The sequence below is a fragment of the Astyanax mexicanus genome, chromosome 15, assembly GCF_023375975.1.
Source record: "Astyanax mexicanus isolate ESR-SI-001 chromosome 15, AstMex3_surface, whole genome shotgun sequence".
NCBI lineage: Eukaryota > Metazoa > Chordata > Actinopteri > Characiformes > Acestrorhamphidae > Astyanax > Astyanax mexicanus.
This window is the reverse complement of record NC_064422.1, coordinates 46,650,001-46,668,880: the sequence shown is the minus strand read 5'-3', so window position 1 is coordinate 46,668,880 and position 18,880 is coordinate 46,650,001. Positions and strand designations below refer to the sequence as shown.

At 38.4% G+C, this 18,880-nt stretch overlaps 1 protein-coding gene across 1 annotated transcript in view; it reads right to left on the bottom strand.

The window, feature by feature from the left end:
* rnf213b (ring finger protein 213b) overlaps positions 1–18,880 on the bottom strand; it is an 88,298-nt gene that overhangs the window by 18,437 nt on the left and 50,981 nt on the right. The window contains exons 38-51 of the mRNA XM_049464306.1: positions 17,725–17,931; positions 15,115–15,302; positions 13,577–13,697; positions 10,474–10,574; positions 8,364–8,546; positions 6,944–7,089; positions 6,580–6,679; positions 5,291–5,402; positions 4,376–4,586; positions 3,353–3,534; positions 2,581–2,703; positions 2,325–2,435; positions 998–1,243; positions 40–124 (exon numbers count right to left, since the gene is read on the bottom strand). Of these exons, the coding sequence (XP_049320263.1) occupies positions 40–124; positions 998–1,243; positions 2,325–2,435; positions 2,581–2,703; positions 3,353–3,534; positions 4,376–4,586; positions 5,291–5,402; positions 6,580–6,679; positions 6,944–7,089; positions 8,364–8,546; positions 10,474–10,574; positions 13,577–13,697; positions 15,115–15,302; positions 17,725–17,931 (2,116 nt within the window). The remainder of the gene's footprint in view (positions 1–39; positions 125–997; positions 1,244–2,324; positions 2,436–2,580; positions 2,704–3,352; positions 3,535–4,375; positions 4,587–5,290; positions 5,403–6,579; positions 6,680–6,943; positions 7,090–8,363; positions 8,547–10,473; positions 10,575–13,576; positions 13,698–15,114; positions 15,303–17,724; positions 17,932–18,880) is intronic.

Here is an 18,880-nt window from a genome sequence, read left to right as displayed (position 1 = left end):
ATCAGGTTTTTAGATGATAAATGTATTTATTGAACGTACTGTACATCTTCAGATTCCTCTCTTTATTGAGCCACTTCAGAACGTTAACGGTGTTATCATCCGGCATCGTCGGCAAAAAAGCCTCCTGAGAATTCAACAAACATAACACTGAGAGAATCCAAATAACACTCCATAATTACTCTACATTACTCTACATTACTCATCATTACTCTACATTACTCATAATTACACATAATTACTCTTTATTACGCTGCATTACACATCACTTTTATTAGTCTTTATAACTTTTAACTTTATAACTTTAACTTATAATGACTCATCAACTCTTTATTATGCTACATTACTCTTCATAACTCTCCATTGCTCTTCATAACTCTTCATTACTTATTACTCTCCATTACTCCTCATCACTATTCATTAGTCCTCATAACTCTTTATTACTCTTCATTACTTTTCCTTATTACTGTATTACTCTGCATACTTTACTCTTTATTACTCTACATTACTTTTCCTTATTACTGTATTACTCTGCATACTTTACTCTTTATTACTCTACATTACTCTTCATTACTCTGAATTACTGTTAATAACTCTTAATTAGTCTTCACTACACTTTATTACTCTTTATTACCTTTCAAAACTGTTCAATACTCCTCATAGTTCATTACTCTACATTACCCTTCATTACTGTTAATAACTCTTAATTAGTCTTCATTACACTTCATTATTATTTGTTACTCTACATTACTTTTCATTAATCTTTATTACTCTTCATCGCCCTTCATCACTCTTTATTAATCATTATTACTCTATTACTTTTTATTACTCTTCATAACTCTTTGTTACTCTACATTACTCTTCATTACTCACGTGTTTTATCTCAAATATTTATTGGAGGTTTACATTCATTTCTTCAAAAAGAAAAAACTAGTGCATATACACATAAATATATATGTATAATATATTTTTGCTACTGGTTCAGTATACTCTGGTTTACCCTGATGTAGTGGGGTCTGGTGGTGAGGAGGTGGAGAGGGTGGAGTAATCTGCTCCCGCTGTTGAACACGGCTCCAGCATGAACCAGCAGCTCCATCAGGAGACGCCGCTCTGCAGATCCTCCCGCCCTGAGAAACACCTGAGAAACCACACCTCCACCTGCCTGAGGAGATACCAGGTCACTGCAGAGCTCTCTCAGATACCCCGCCGTGCTCCTCCTCACCACGTCCTGCAGCACAGCCACATCCTGCACAGCAACCAGGACAACAGCAGGACTTAGCTCAAATAAAAGGAGTATATTTGACAGCTGGGTCAGATTGAGACTGATTTATGTTCTTACCTGTACACATTTTTATACACCTGTTTACACCCTTATACACCTGTTCACAAATGTTCCCACTTGATCACACCTGTACACACCTGTCTACACCTTTATACAATTATTCACAACTGTTGACACCTGTACACACCTGCACGCACCAGTTCACACCTTTACACAGCTGTACACACCAGTTCACACCTGTACACACCTGTTTACACCTTTATACAACTATTCACACCAGTTCACACCTGCATGCACCTGTTTACACCTTTACACAGCTGTACACACCAGTTCACACCTGCACGCACCTGTTTACACCTTTACACAGCTGTACACACCAGTTCACACCTGTACACACCTGTTTACACCTTTATACAACTATTCACACCAGTTCACACCTGCATGCACCTGTTTACACCTTTACACAGCTGTACACACCAGTTCACACCTGCACGCACCTGTTTACACCTTTACACAGCTGTACACACCAGTTCACACCTGTACACACCTGTTTACACCTTTATACAACTATTCACACCAGTTCACACCTGCATGCACCTGTTTACTCCTTTACACATCTGTACACACCAGTTCACACCTGTACACACCTGTTTACACCTTTATACAACTATTCACACCTGTACACACCAGTTCACACCTGTTTACACCTTTATACAACTATTCACACATGTACACACCTGTACACACTTGTACACTACTGTTTACACACCTGTTCACAACTTTATACAGCTGTACACACCTGTACACACCTATTCACACCTGTACACACCTGTTTACACCTGTATACACCTGTACACACCTATTCACACCTGTACACACCTGTTTACACCTGTATACACCTGTACACACCTGTTTACACCTGTTTACATCTTTATACACTTGTACAGACTTGTTTACACCTTTACACACCAGTTCACACCTTATATTGCACTCGTATCACAACATCACCACTTCCTGTATTGTACTGGAGTCACTGCGCGCTTACCTGAGCTCTGGGGTGAAGGGCAGAGTCAGGTGAGAGCAGGCGACAGGTGACCCGTCTGAACAGAGCCAGCGCCAGGAGAACACTGCTCCCTGAACTGGCCTTCGTCAGGTCCTGGAGAACAACACACACTTATTTTTTCTCAAATAAAATGTATATTATATAATTATATAATTATTTTTTAGGCTAAAAGTAAAAAAAAAAATACTTTATATTAGAAAATAAAACCTAAAAAAAGGTAAATTCTCCGGTGTCTGACCTGGAGGGCGTGGTTTAGAGCGTCTGGACTGGAGTCCAGTAACAGTTGGGCGACTCCGTTTCTCAGGTCCTGGTACAGAGAACCACAGCAGAGGAACCGATCCACCTCCGCCGGAACCAGCCTCTGAGGAACCGAACTGAAGTTAGAATGATATAATCCCGCAGCTCTGGGGCTCACGCACACGTGAGCTGCTCTACGTGTCCGCATTAAACACTTCACTTGCAGCACTGTTCTTAAATAACAGGTCTATGCTTCTTCAGTGTTGCAATGTTAATCATTAACAGATTTCTCTCATTTAAACAGCCTAAAAACGTTTATAAAAAGCTCAGTTTTAACTCTCTACTTATTCTTTAAAATAATGTTGGGTTTAAATCGGGCTCGGGTTCATAATGGGCGCGATCTAAGCTTTAGTTCAGATGAACCCAATAGTCCAAATAAAATCAAATTTTGCTTTCTAAAATAAGTAAATATACTAGTTTCAATGAGAATTGGACTGGCTGTAGAAACTGTTGACTGGGATTCCTGCCATTTCTTTTTCAATCAATTGAGTGTAATGTTGTCATGCAACCACAAAAGAGTCACACGTTTAAAACATTAAGTATCATGGTGCAGAGAAGCAGAAATGTAACGTCCACATATGAGGACGCTGGGTCTTTACAGGGTTTTTATCCTGTTTTCAGTAGTGTCAGTAATCAGTGATTTAGACGTGTTTATGAATATTCATTAGTGCAGGGGATGCTGGGTAGTACAGGTATGTTACAGTAATTCTCACCTGTAGTCTCAGGAGCTCTGGGGGGAAGATCCACTGGTAGGTGGCGCTGTTCATCAGAGCCTGCACACAGTCTATACCAGCCTGCCGGTGCAGCGCCCTCAGCAGGTACACCCTGTACCAATCATTACCTCCATACTCACACAGCGCCCTCACCTGCTCCACCTGCTTCACCTCCCACACACCTGCAGCACACACACACACACACACATACATACAGAAACACATTATACACACATTATACACATGTGATGGTGATCTGGTTCTGGTCTGGGTTCTCTGGTGTAATGGTGTGTGATGGTGTGTGATGGTGTGTGATGGTGTGTGATGGTGTGTGGTGGTGTGTGGTGGTGATCTGGTTCTGGTGTAATGGTGTGTGATGGTGATCTGGTTCTGGTGTAATGGTGTGTAATGGTGTGTGGTGGTGTGTGGTGGTGTGTGATGGTGTGTGATGGTGATCTGGTTCTGGTCTGGGTTCTCTGGTGTGTGGTGGTGATGGTGTGTGGTGGTGTGTGGTGGTGTGTGGTGGTGTCTGGGTTCTCTGGTGTGTGGTGGTGATGGTGTGTGGTGGTGTGTGGTGGTGTGTGATGGTGATCTGGTTCTGGTCTGGGTTCTCTGGTGTAATGGTGTGTGATGGTGTGTAATGGTGTGTGGTGGTGTGTGGTGGTGTGTGGTGGTGTCTGGGTTCTCTGGTGTAATGGTGTGTGATGGTGTGTGGTGGTGTGTGGTGGTGTGTGGTGGTGTGTGGTGGTGTGTGGTGGTGTCTGGGTTCTCTGGTGTAATGGTGTGTGATGGTGTGTGATGGTGTGTAATGGTGTGTGGTGGTGTGTGGTGGTGTGTGGTGGTGATCTGGTTCTGGTCTGGGTTCTCTGGTGTAATGGTGTGTGATGGTGTGTAATGGTGTGTGATGGTGTGTAATGGTGTGTGATGGTGATCTGGTTCTGGTGTAATGGTGTGTAATGGTGTGTAATGGTGTGTGGTGGTGTGTGGTGGTGTCTGGGTTCTCTGGTGTGTGGATCTTCTCACCGCTGTTGTGAGTGGTGGTTCTGTGCAGTATCCGGGCGGTGGTGTCCAGGCACTTGCGGAGGCGGGCCATGGTGAGCAGGAAGTGAGCCGGCTGGAGTTCTCTGGGCGGAGTTTGTTTACGGATCAGACGGCTGAGGAAGTTAATCTCCTCCTGCTGCTGCTGCTGAAACTCGGTACCGTCCGGAACCGGATCCGAAACCAGCAGAGAGTCCTGACCCAACACACAACACCCAACACAACACGACATTTTGCTCGTTAATCTTGGTAACAGAAAACACAGGAGCTCCACTGACTGAATACAACCTAGACAGACGCCAACAGTCAGACGTTCATCGCTATCTCGGTAACACAGGCGCCGTGCCGAGCCAAGCGTACACCCCCACTTATTACACACACATGAACACACAGCAGCACAAACCCAACTTTTACATCAACAATAAACAGAATAGTAAATAAAATAACATTGCTGTTCCCGTAAATGAGCTGCTGGAGCTCCTTCACAGCGTCAACCAGCAGCTCAGTTTCCTCTGCTGAGAAGAGTTTGTTGAACACGTCCAGGTAGCTGCACCGTTACAATAGCAATCCACCAAAGTCAGAGCTCACCTGACCTACTCTGATTGGTTTATTACACGTTATGATAGCAAAGACATAATGATGTGCCCTAAATCAAGATGTACGGTGCACGGCTAACAGCTCACCTATAGTAGGTCAATAAAATATGACCCATAATGTGATTAATATTTCTAATAAAACTCAAAAAGGTTTTTCCCATTTCCATAATTTCTATTTTGATAAGAGATAAAGAAAAGCCTTGTCGTCCAACTGTGATGATATACCATATTTCCATATATACATTCGTTTTATACATTAATTATAATTTTTATTAAAACCGTTAATTGGAACAGAGATACTGACCTGGAAACAGTTGGTGAAGAGACGGTACAGTTCAGTTCTGTCCTCTTTGTCCAGCAGATTTTCCTCCAGGTTCTCTAAATACGTCTGAATATGATCTTTAACCTGATCGAAACTGAAGATACAGTCTGTATTAATCACTCCTCATCACAACCAATCAGAACAGAGCTTTAATCACCTGATTACTGAGATTCAGGAAAAGATAGACGATACTTGATAAAAGTCCAGGACCCAAACATTGTGTTTTATATTAAAATATAGATTGAGTGAAAAAACGTTAAAAATAAAAAAATACTGTGGTGTGAACGTCTGTGGCAACTTCAGATATTGGACTAGTTTAAGCTTCTGATGGTAGGGTTTATTGTTTTAGAAAGACTTTAGGAGGTATTTAGTTTTTCTGGACCTGGCAACCCTAACTGCATCTCTCCGTAAACTCACTCTCTGCTTTTTTTAAATCACTCTTTAGAGAACAGAAGCTCTAAATGTGGGATTTATCCACTGAGAACATGTTTAAATGTATAACAAACTAAAGAAATATGAGTATATGAGTGTTGTCTTGTCCCTGATCTGGAGTGTTTACATGTTTGGAGACACGTAGAGCGAGAGTCGAGTGGATGAGATCATTTATCACACATTAATTACACATCAATAATGAAATTTAATGTTTTATATATAGTGATTTTTATATATAAAGCTCTGTAAAAAATAAAGAGAGCACTTCAGTTTCTGAATCAGTTTCTCTGATTTTACTATTTATAGGTTTATGTTTGAGTAAAATGAACATTGTTGTTTTATTCTATAAACTACAGACAACATTTCTCCCAAATTCCAAATAAAAATATTCTCATTTAGAGCATTTATTTACAGAAAATGAGAAATGACTGAAATAACAAAAAAGATGCAGAACTTTCAGACCTCAAATAATACAAAGAAAACAAGTTCATATTCATAAAGTTTTAAGAGTTCAGAAATAATCAATATTTGGTGGAATAACCCTGGTTTTTAATCACAGTTTTTTTTTCATGCATCTTGGCATCATGTTCTCCTCCACCAGTCTTACACACTGCTTTTGGATAACTTTATGCTGCTTTACTCCTGGTGTAAAAATTCAAGCAGTTCAGTTTGGTGGTTTGATGGTTTGTGATCATCCATCTTCCTCTTGATTATTTTCCAGAGGATTTTAATTTAGTAAAATCAAAGAAACTCATCATTTTTAAGTGTCTCTTATTTTTATCAGAGCTGTATTGGATGTTATTGATTATGTTATTGGTTGATTATTGATTATGTTGTACCTGTATTGCAGCAGGAGTTTAGGCAGGACGGATCGAACCACAGGACTCTGATCCACACATTCCAGGAATGGAGTGAGCTCTCGGGTTTTATACACATCTCCTATTGGATACACAAACAGATATATGCAGATTAGTGAGACTATTACCTGTCTTCATCACCTATGTGGGCGGAGTCTCTGTGTGCTTGGCATGTATTGGTCTGTTGGAGGGTGTGTGTCTGAGAGTTGAATGTTATCAGTTCAGTCAGTGGCTTTTCTACAGGTGTTGTGCTGAATTGTGTCTCTCTGCCAGAACGCGTCTCTATTCTTCGAGTGCAGGTTTAGTCCTGCAGTGTTAATAACAGTCCTGTAATTACAGGACTCACCCTGAGCTGAGATCAGCAGGGAGAACAGCAGCTCCACCATGTCCTCCTGGGGGCGCTGTCCCTCACAGAGACAGAAACGAGACACAACCTCCAGAAAGAAGGAGTTACACCACCTCCTCACACTCCTCAACTCCTCTAGAGCAACCCTGTAACACACACACATTATACACACACACACACACACCATACACACACACACACACCATACACACACACACACACACACACCATACACACACACACACACCTTACCTGAGCACACACTACAGGAGATTATAACTGATAAGAGCTTTAACTATTATTGGACTAATACAGATATTATCAGACAGATCGATGGCCTGAGGGACAAAAGACCTCCTCAGTCTGTCCGTGGAGCAGGACAGGAATAAGCTCCTCTGACTGGTGATCGGCATTAATTCAGTTATTAAAAATGCGCTTATCAAAGTTCTTCTTTTAATGCCCAGTTTTATTTCTGTTCTTGAAGTAAATTGTGGTACAATAAAAACTAAAATATTAGAGCTGTAGATTAATACTAAACTCATCCAAACTATAAAGAAAAAACATATGGAATTATTTACTAAAAATACTAAAATACTAAAAAAGCGTTCAACAAACCATAATATGTTTTATATTTAATTGTTTAGATGATCAGTTTTGAACATCTCTGCTGGATTTTCTCAGTCAGTTTTATGAGGTAGAGTCACCTGCAATTCAGGCTTTCAGTTAACAGCTGTGCTGAACTCATCAAGAGTTAATTACTTGAATTTCTTGTCTCTTAATAAAGTGTTTGAGAGCATCAGTTAAAGTAAAGTAGTGAAGAGGTAGAGTTACAGGTATACAGTGAATAGTGAATATTTCAGTAATGTTCTAAGACCATCAACAATGCAAGAGTGATGGAACTGGCACTCATCAGGACCAGTAAAGGAAGAGCGAGAGTTTCCTCTGTTGTACAGGATGAGTTTATCAGAGTTTCCAGCCTCAGAAACCACAAGTTAACAAACAGCTCCTCAGATAAGAGTATCTAAATACTTCACAGAGTATTTTAGTTTGTTTAACACTGTTTTTAAGTTTCTACATGATTCATTATGTGTTCCTTCATAATCTGATAGATCACTTTACTGTTCATTTACTGTGGAAAAAATAAATTAAATACATAATAAAGTTTATTTAAATGTATAAAACACTGTAAAACAATAAGCAAGTTGTACAGGTGTACAATTATTAAGAGTTTATTACGCTTGATCTAGATAATGCTCAATTATCTCTTTGGTTTGGTGTTTTTTGTATCACCTGCATAAAGGTGCATGGTGACGCATGGTGTAAAATAACAGTTATTATTAACAGTAATCACTGAGACGCAGTAACTGAAGGTGGAGTGAAGCTATTAGTGAAGCTGATGGTGAGCAGGTGATGAACTCACTGTGTGCTGGGAGATACTGTGGGCTGGTAACTGGGCTCCAGTTCTGTTCTGCACTTCGGGCAGCTCTTCACCGGCTGTACCTGCAGACTCACCGTCACACACCTGATACAGAACACATGCTCACACTGCAGCACACACGGCTCCACCACGTCCAGCAGACACACCGCGCACTTCACACCAAACCTGCAGCACACATACACACACACACACACACACACACTGGAAATGAGGTGTGTTCAGGTACATTTCTGGAGTTTTATCTTGTTTATCTTGGTAACAGAAAACACAGGAGCTCCACTGACTGAATACAACCTAGACAGACGCCAACAGTCAGACGTTCATCGCTATCTCGGTAACACAGGCGCCGTGCCGAGCCGAGCGTACACCCCCACTTATTACACACACATGAACACACAGCAGCACAAACCCAACTTTTACATCAACAATAAACAGAATAGTAAATAAAATAACATTGCTGTTCCCGTAAATGAGCTGCTGGAGCTCCTTCACAGCGTCAACCAGCAGCTCAGTTTCCTCTGCTGAGAAGAGTTTGTTGAACACGTCCAGGTAGCTGCACCGTTACAATAGCAATCCACCAAAGACAGAGCTCACCTGACCTACTCTTAAAGAGAATGATGAACAAGAGACTCTCTGATTGGTTTATTAATTCAAGTTACGCCCAAAATTAAACACACTCATTTAATAATTCAGAGAATTAGTACATGACTTTTGCGCTTTTTGAGCTGTTTAAAGGTGTACTTTTCCTGTTGTTATGATAGCAAAGACACACTGACACGCCCTAAATCATGTCAAGCCAATCATGTATAGTGAGGTCAGTACCGTAGCTCGGAGCTGATGGACTGGTGGTGGTACTGGGTGTGAGTATAGAGTATAGTGAGTATAGAGTATAGTGAGGTCAGTACCGTAGCTCGGGGCTGATGGACTGGTGGTGGTACTGGGTGTGAGTATAGAGTATAGTGAGTATAGAGTATAGTGAGGTCAGTACCGTAGCTCGGGGCTGATGGACTGGTGGTGGTACTGGGTGTGAGTATAGAGTATAGTGAGTATAGAGTATAGTGAGGTCAGTACCGTAGCTCGGGGCTGATGGACTGGTGGTGGTACTGGGTGTGAGTATAGAGTATAGTGAGTATAGAGTATAGTGAGGTCAGTACCGTAGCTCGGGGCTGATGGACTGGTGGTGGTACTGGGTGTGAGTATAGAGTATAGTGAGTATAGAGTATAGTGAGGTCAGTACCGTAGCTCGGGGCTGATGGACTGGTGGTGGTACTGGGTGTGAGTATAGAGTATAGTGAGTATAGAGTATAGTGAGGTCAGTACCGTAGCTCGGGGCTGATGGACTGGTGGTGGTACTGGGTGTGAGTATAGAGTATAGTGAGTATAGAGTATAGTGAGGTCAGTACCGTAGCTCGGGGCTGATGGACTGGTGGTGGTACTGGGTGTGAGTATAGAGTATAGTGAGTATAGAGTATAGTGAGGTCAGTACCGTAGCTCGGGGCTGATGGACTGGTGGTGGTACTGGGTGTGAGTATAGAGTATAGTGAGTATAGAGTATAGTGAGGTCAGTACCGTAGCTCGGGGCTGATGGACTGGTGGTGGTACTGGGTGTGAGTATAGAGTATAGTGAGTATAGGGTATAGTGAGTATAGGGTATAGTGAGGTCAGTACTGTAGCTCGGAGCTGATGGACTGGTGGTGGTACTGGGTGTGAGTATAGAGTATAGTGAGTATAGAGTATAGTGAGTATAGTGAGGTCAGTACTGTAGCTCGGTGCTGATGGACTGGTGGTGGTACTGGGTGTGAGTATAGAGTATAGTGAGTATAGAGTATAGTGAGGTCAGTACCGTAGCTCGGGGCTGATGGACTGGTGGTGGTACTGGGTGTGAGTATAGAGTATAGTGAGTATAGAGTATAGTGAGGTCAGTACCGTAGCTCGGGGCTGATGGACTGGTGGTGGTACTGGGTGTGAGTATAGAGTATAGTGAGTATAGAGTATAGTGAGGTCAGTACCGTAGCTCGGGGCTGATGGACTGGTGGTGGTACTGGGTGTGAGTATAGAGTATAGTGAGTATAGAGTATAGTGAGGTCAGTACCGTAGCTCGGGGCTGATGGACTGGTGGTGGTACTGGTTGAGGATGCGGATCAGCTGCTGGAGGCTGGATTTACTCTGCAGGTCAGGACTCTCCTCCATCAGCTAAACACATTCATAATAAATATATTAGAGAAAAGTCATTTTTACTTCACTACACTGGAAAACTCCCCATTACTGTGTAAATAATAAAATGCTGGGGAAAAAAACTAATTGTCTGAATTAAAAAAAACATTGAGTTTTGTTCTCCATGGCAGCGCAGCTGAACTTTATTCCCAGCAGTGTTTATTAGGGTTAGCGGGAACAGCAGCGTCTTCCAGTAAAACATTAGAAGAACCATTTTTGCTTAATAGAAGAGACGAGTCAAGTTCAGATTATTTGTGTAGCATTTTTACATCCTTAAGTCTCATAAATCAAGATCAAAGAAGTCCTCAAATTAGACAAAATATACTAAATTTAAAACATGTGAGTTTGGGTAACTTTTAAACTGATGCAGGACATTTATATTAACTTTTTTAAATATTTAAAAGGTTGTCATGATTCTTTTATTGAAATACTAAATAAATCTTGGTGGTGTTTTTATTATATAGAGTTAGTTTAGTGTATGATCTGATGGTGGTGTTTTTATTATATAGAGTTAGTTTAGTGTATAATCTGATGGTGGTGTTTTTATTATATAGAGTTAGTTTAGTGTATGATCTGATGGTGGTGTTTTTATTATATAGAGTTAGTTTAGTGTATGATCTGATGGTGGTGTTTTTATTATATAGAGTTAGTTTAGTGTATAATCTGATGGTGGTGTTTTTATTATATAGAGTTAGTTTAGTGTATAATCTGATGGTGGTGTTTTTATTATATAGAGTTAGTTTAGTGTATGATCTGATGGTGGTGTTTTTATTATATAGAGTTAGTTTAGTGTATGATCTGATGGTGGTGTTTTTATTATATAGAGTTAGTTTAGTGTATGATCTGATGGTGGTGTTTTTATTATATAGAGTTAGTTTAGTGTATAATCTGATGGTGGTGTTTTTATTATATAGAGTTAGTTTAGTGTATGATCTGATGGTGGTGTTTTTATTATATAGAGTTAGTTTAGTGTATAATCTGATGGTGGTGTTTTTATTATATAGAGTTAGTTTAGTGTATAATCCGATGGTGGTGTTTTTATTATATAGAGTTAGTTTAGTGTATAATCTGATGGTGGTGTTTTTATTATATAGAGTTAGTTTAGTGTATAATCTGATGGTGGTGTTTTTATTATATAGAGTTAGTTTAGTGTATAATCTGATGGTGGTGTTTTTATTATATAGAGTTAGTTTAGTGTATAATCTGATGGTGGTGTTTTTATTATATAGAGTTAGTTTAGTGTATAATCTGATGGTGGTGTTTTTATTATATAGAGTTAGTTTAGTGTATAATCTGATGGTGGTGTTTTTATTATATAGAGTTAGTTTAGTGTATAATCTGATGGTGGTGTTTTTATTATATAGAGTTAGTTTAGTGTATAATCTGATGGTGGTGTTTTTATTATATAGAGTTAGTTTAGTGTATAATCTGATGGTGGTGTTTTTATTATATAGAGTTAGTTTAGTGTATAATCTGATGGTGGTGTTTTTATTATATAGAGTTAGTGTAGTGTATAATCTGATGGTGGTGTTTTTATTATATAGAGTTAGTTTAGCGTATAATCTGATGGTGGTGTTTTTATTATATAGAGTTAGTTTAGTGTATAATCTGATGGAAGTGTTTTTATTATATAGAGTTAGTTTAGTGTATAATCTGATGGTGGTGTTTTTATTATATAGAGTTAGTTTAGTGTATAATCTGATGGTGGTGTTTTTATTATATAGAGTTAGTTTAGTGTATAATCTGATGGTGGTGTTTTTATTATATAGAGTTAGTTTAGTGTATAATCTGATGGTGGTGTTTTTATTATATAGAGTTAGTGTAGTGTATGATCTGATGGTGGTGTTTTTATTATATAGAGTTAGTTTAGTGTATAATCTGATGGTGGTGTTTTTATTATATAGAGTTAGTTTAGTGTATAATCTGATGGTGGTGTTTTTATTATATAGAGTTAGTTTAGTGTATAATCTGATGGTGTTTTTATTATATAGAGTTAGTTTAGTGTATGATCTGATGGTGGTGTTTTTATTATATAGAGTTAGTTTAGTGTATGATCTGATGGTGGTGTTTTTATTATATAGAGTTAGTTTAGTGTATAATCTGATGGTGGTGTTTTTATTATATAGAGTTAGTTTAGTGTATGATCTGATGGTGGTGTTTTTATTATATAGAGTTAGTTTAGTGTATAATCTGATGGTGGTGTTTTTATTATATAGAGTTAGTTTAGTGTATGATCTGATGGTGGTGTTTTTATTATATAGAGTTAGTTTAGTGTATAATCTGATGGTGGTGTTTTTATTATATAGAGTTAGTTTAGTGTATGATCTGATGGTGGTGTTTTTATTATATAGAGTTAGTTTAGTGTATAATCTGATGGTGGTGTTTTTATTATATAGAGTTAGTTTAGTGTATGATCTGATGGTGGTGTTTTTATTATATAGAGTTAGTTTAGTGTATAATCTGATGGTGGTGTTTTTATTATATAGAGTTAGTTTAGTGTATGATCTGATGGTGGTGTTTTTATTATATAGAGTTAGTTTAGTGTATGATCTGATGGTGGTGTTTTTATTATATAGAGTTAGTTTAGTGTATAATCTGATGGTGGTGTTTTTATTATATAGAGTTAGTTTAGTGTATAATCTGATGGTGGTGTTTTTATTATATAGAGTTAGTTTAGTGTATGATCTGATGGTGGTGTTTTTATTATATAGAGTTAGTTTAGTGTATGATCTGATGGTGGTGTTTTTATTATATAGAGTTAGTTTAGTGTATAATCTGATGGTGGTGTTTTTATTATATAGAGTTAGTTTAGTGTATAATCTGATGGTGGTGTTTTTATTATATAGAGTTAGTTTAGTGTATAATCTGATGGTGGTGTTTTTATTATATAGAGTTAGTTTAGTGTATAATCTGATGGTGGTGTTTTTATTATATAGAGTTAGTTTAGTGTATAATCTGATGGTGGTGTTTCTGAGACTCACTCTCTGGATTTGGCTGCAGTGTTTGATGGAGAGATCTCTGAGCTTCTCGTTCTTCTCCTCCACCTTCAGCACAACCTGCTCAATAAACACAGATACCACCAGCATCCCCCTCCATACTGACCTGTAACACACCAACACACCTGAGCTCACACCTGTATAACACTATAAACCAGAGATAAATAAAATAAATAAATACATTTACAAAAAATATATACTAATAATTAATGCTCTTCTGATTTTGTACTCGTCTTTATATTGGGGAACAAAAAGAGACAAAAAGAGAGCTTGTTATTAATGTACTCTAAATACAGAGATTTACAGAAAAGTGAATTATCTCATTTTATGGCCTTATTTCAATCAATTAATCAATCAATCAATCTTTATTTAAGCTCAGAGTACATTGAGGGTGGCCCTTATTTACAATATAGCCGAGCAACTTTACATAGGGAAGGGACTGACATTTTTTTATTTATTAAATAAATAAATAATAATAATAAAAAAACAGCATTTTAATAAGATAAGCTGATATAAAAAAGATATAAAACAAATAAGGTAAAAAAAATAATTTAAGAGTTGGAATCATATATAACAAATCATATGTAAAAAAAAGATATATATATCAAAGGTAATAAAACTAATAGATGAAAAGACTATAGATGAATAAACAAAACTGATTTTAAAAAGAATAAAAATGATAAATAAACAATAACTTAAAACAACAAAAAGAAGAAAGAAACAAAAGAAATGTGAAATAAAAACATCTATCTATCTATCTATCTATCTATCTATCTATCTATCTATCTATCCATCCATCCATCCATCCATCCATCCATCCATCCAGCTATCTAACCATGCATCTATCCATCCATTTATCTACATATCTATTCATTTACCTATCCATCCATCTACTCATTTATCCATCCATCCATCTATTCATTCATCCATCCAGCCATCTATCTAACCATGCATCTATTCAGCCATTCATCTATCTATTCATTTGTCTATCCATCCATCCATCCATCCATCCATTTACTTATCTATCTATCCATCTACCTATCTAGCTATCAATTTATTTATCCATCCATCCATGTTTTCATTAATCTATCTATCCATCCATCCATCCATTTATCCATCTATCTATCTATCTATCTATCTATCTATATATCTATCTATCTATCTATTCATTTCTTTATCCATCCATCTATTCATTTATCTATCTATCCATCCATCCATCCATCCATCCATTCTCTTATCTATCTATTCATTTATCTATTTATCTATCCATCCATTCATTTTTACATCCATCCATCTATCCATCTACCTATCTAGATATTAATTTATTTATCCATCCATCCATGTATCTGAATGATAGATAGATCCATCTGTTTTTTGGACGTTTGCCGCACTGCAAAGCTCATTTGTATGTTTACACATAAATTTCAGAATATTTTTAAATATCTTTTAAATATATTTTCTATATAAAATCAGGGGATCAGGCCATTAAAAAGTATATTTTTTCTGCTAGGTGTGAGACGTACTGTATAGCGCTGAGGTGCTGGAGACAGCCGGGGCTGCAGAGGGCGCTGCAGCTCTGAGTTAATGCTCTCTGTAAACAGGGCTGCAGCAGTTCCACTCTGCGCAGGAAGGAAGTGCACTCAGCAAGCGATGTGATTGGCTGAAGCTTAGTCTCCTCCACACAGATACCCAGAGCCAGGATGTCCTCACACTGTAATAAAACAAAAATACACATTACTGTATTATATATTATACCTGTTTTTATACGAATTAAAATAATGTAGGTCTGTATTTTATATAAAACATGATCATTAAGTTCTTTACACCAAGTCACATAATTCTCACATAAAGATAAAGATCTCACCAGCTCTTCTATTCTTATCAGTTTAGTCCCTTTCAGAATGAGCCGTTTAAGGGCTCTGTTACTTTTATGCAAATAAGTTGTTTCTTGCTACGCTTATGTTTACGCTGAGCATTTACATACCACGTTAGTGTTAGCTTGTGCTAAATTTCAAAACACGAACATGCTAGGTTATGTTTAACTGTGATAGAAACACAAAACTCATCTGCTAAGGTGCCATGGACGGTAGTTACAGATCCCTCCCTCTGAAGAAGTCTCCTGGCTAATCCTGCTGTGTACTGTCTTAGAGATTCTCAACCAGCAAACAGAAATGGGAATGTTTCTTCAACTGATCTAGTGGGCGTGGCTCGTGGGTGATGACGGACTATGGGTGGAGCCAGAGTGGTTCTATGTAGGTTTTCTTATTGTGACATCACAATAAGGGAGGAGCCAAACCGCTCATAGAATCCAAACACCAAACTCTTTCTGATGATTCACACTTTTAGAAAACAGGTGGATGAATTTGTTTTTTTGTGGTGTTTTTTAGTGTTTATAGATTAGAGGCAGTTGAGACTCACAAAAAGTGAGATTTGGGTAATATGTACTATTAAAACACAAAACACCATTTATTCACTATCGCTTTTATACAACATTTCTAATATCTATATATAAAATAAAATATACAATATAATGAGCACCAATGTCTAAATTATAATATATAATATGATATATAATCTCTAAGGAGTCCTGGTATTTTAAATGCGTCTACTGTAACGCTTGTGAAAATGAAGTGGGCGAGGCTAAGTTGGAACTCGAGGCGGGGCCAGTTACTTAAAGAGTCTTCCAGTGTTCTGTGGGCGGAGTCTTCAGCACAAATCCAGGTGAGCAGATAGTTTAGCTTGTGCTGAAGGCACGAGTATCACCTTTATCCGTTAGCTTGTTACTGTAGCTTTAAGCTTAGCTAACCTCCCGGGACGGTGGACGGCGTGGTATCACATGTAGTTATTAGGTATGTTCCTGCAGGGGCGGTTAATGTGGTAAATGTGGGCGGAGCTTTGCTGTCTGGGATGTATCGAGACTGTGTGAATGTGATGGTTTGGTTTGAATGATGAAATAATGATGCTCCTCCAGATGCACTGTATCTCATTTACACCTGTACACACCTGTACACACCTGTTTACACCTGTACACACCTGTTTACACCTGTACACACCTGTACACACCTGTTTACACCTGTACACACCTGTACACACCTGTTTACACCGGTACACACCTGTACACACCTGTTTACACCGGTACACACCTGTACACACCCGTTTACACCTGTACACACCTGTACACACCTGTTTACACCTATACACACCTGTTTACACCTGTACACACCTGTACACACCTGTTTACACCTATACACACCTGTTTACACCTGTACACACCTGTGCACACCTGCACACACCTGTGCACACCTGTTTACACCTGTACACACCTGTACACACCTGTTTACACCTGTACACACCTGTTTACACCTGCACACACCTGTTTACACCTGTACACACCTGTTTACACCTGTACACACCTGTTTACACCTGTGCACACCTGTTTACACCTGTACACACCTGTACACACCTGTTTACACCTGTACACACCTGTTTACACCTGTACACACCTGTACACACCTGTTTACACCTGTACACACCTGTACACACCTGTACACACCTGTTTACACTGGTACACACCTGTACACACCTGTACACACCCGTTTACACCTGTACACACCTGTACACACCTGTACACACCTGTTTACACCGGTACACACCTGTACACACCCGTTTACACCTGTACACACCTGTACACACCTGTTTACACCTGTACACACCTGTTTACACCTGTACACACCTGTACACACCTGCACACACCTGTGCACACCTGTTTACACCTGTACACACCTGTACACACCTGTTTACACCTGTACACACCTGTTTACACCTGCACACACCTGTTTACACCTGCACACACCTGTACACACCTGTTTACACCTGTACACACCTGTTTACACCTGTGCACACCTGTTCACACCTGTGCACACCTGTACAAACCTGTTTACACCTGTGCACACCTGTTTACACCTGTACACACCTGTACACACCAGTTCACACCAGTTCACACCTGTACACACCTGTTCACTGCACTCTTATGATCACATCTCCCAGGAACAAGATAATTCCAGGTGTTTATTTTATGAAACAGGGTTTAATATCAGTGATATCAGGAATGAAGCCGTGCTGCACGCTCTCACCATGTCCGGCAGGTCTTTCTGCAGGTGTTGTCTCTGGAGGATGGGCGTGGCCAGGTGTGGCTGGAGCTGCAGGGTGTGTGAGAGGGCATCCAGGCGAGGCTGGCAGTGCCAGGCTGCTGCCATGATCCAAACTGGAGAAAGATCTGGAGTCACGCCCATACTCTGCTGCAGAGCAGAAACACAACCCAACACTGCTGCACTGAACACCTGCAATAAACACACACACACATATACACACAATATATATATATATATATTTACACTACAGACAACATTTCTCCCAAATTCCAAATAAAAATATTCTCATTTAGAGCATTTATTTACAGAAAATGAGAAATGACTGAAATAACAAAAAAAATGCAGAGCTTTCAGACCTCAAATAATGCAAAGAAAACAAGTTCATATTCATAAAGTTTTAAGAGTTCAGAAATAATCAATATTTGGTGGAATAACCCTGGTGGTTTTTAATCACAGTTTTTTTCTTGCATCTTGGCATCATGTTCTCCTCCACCAGTCTTACACACTGCTTTTGGATAACTTTATGCTGCTTTACTCCTGGTGTAAAAATTCAAGCTTATATTCCAGAGGTTTTCAATTTGATAAAAATCTAAGAAACTCATCATTTTTTTATCAAGTGGTGTCTTATTCTTTTTTAAAGCAGTATACATGTATTTTAAATTAAGATTTTCCTGAATTTATATACTATATTTTATTTACAAAATTATTTTTCTCCAGTACTCAAGTTCTCTATATACTATATACTTTTTTTTAGAAAGAATTACATAATTCATATAATTTCCACCAACTTAAACAGAACACAAAATGTATGATAGTATATATATATATATATATATATTTAGTTATATCAATATCAGTTGTTTTGCATAAACAAAGCGCACAGAAAAAGTACACTGGAATGCCAAAAGCACTTTAATTTTTTTGTCAAATTCGGTTTAATTCTTTTCTGTTTTTAGTTTTAATCAGTTTTTGTCACATTTCGGATTTTCAGGTTTTAAATTGTTCTGTTATCTTATCAATTACATCCTCGGTGATTAATTAATCTAAATAAATCACATTTAATAGCTTTCATCATCAAAGTATTTTAAACTGAATTCATGGAATTAAAAGATCCCTGTAATGAACATCAGTCAGAAAC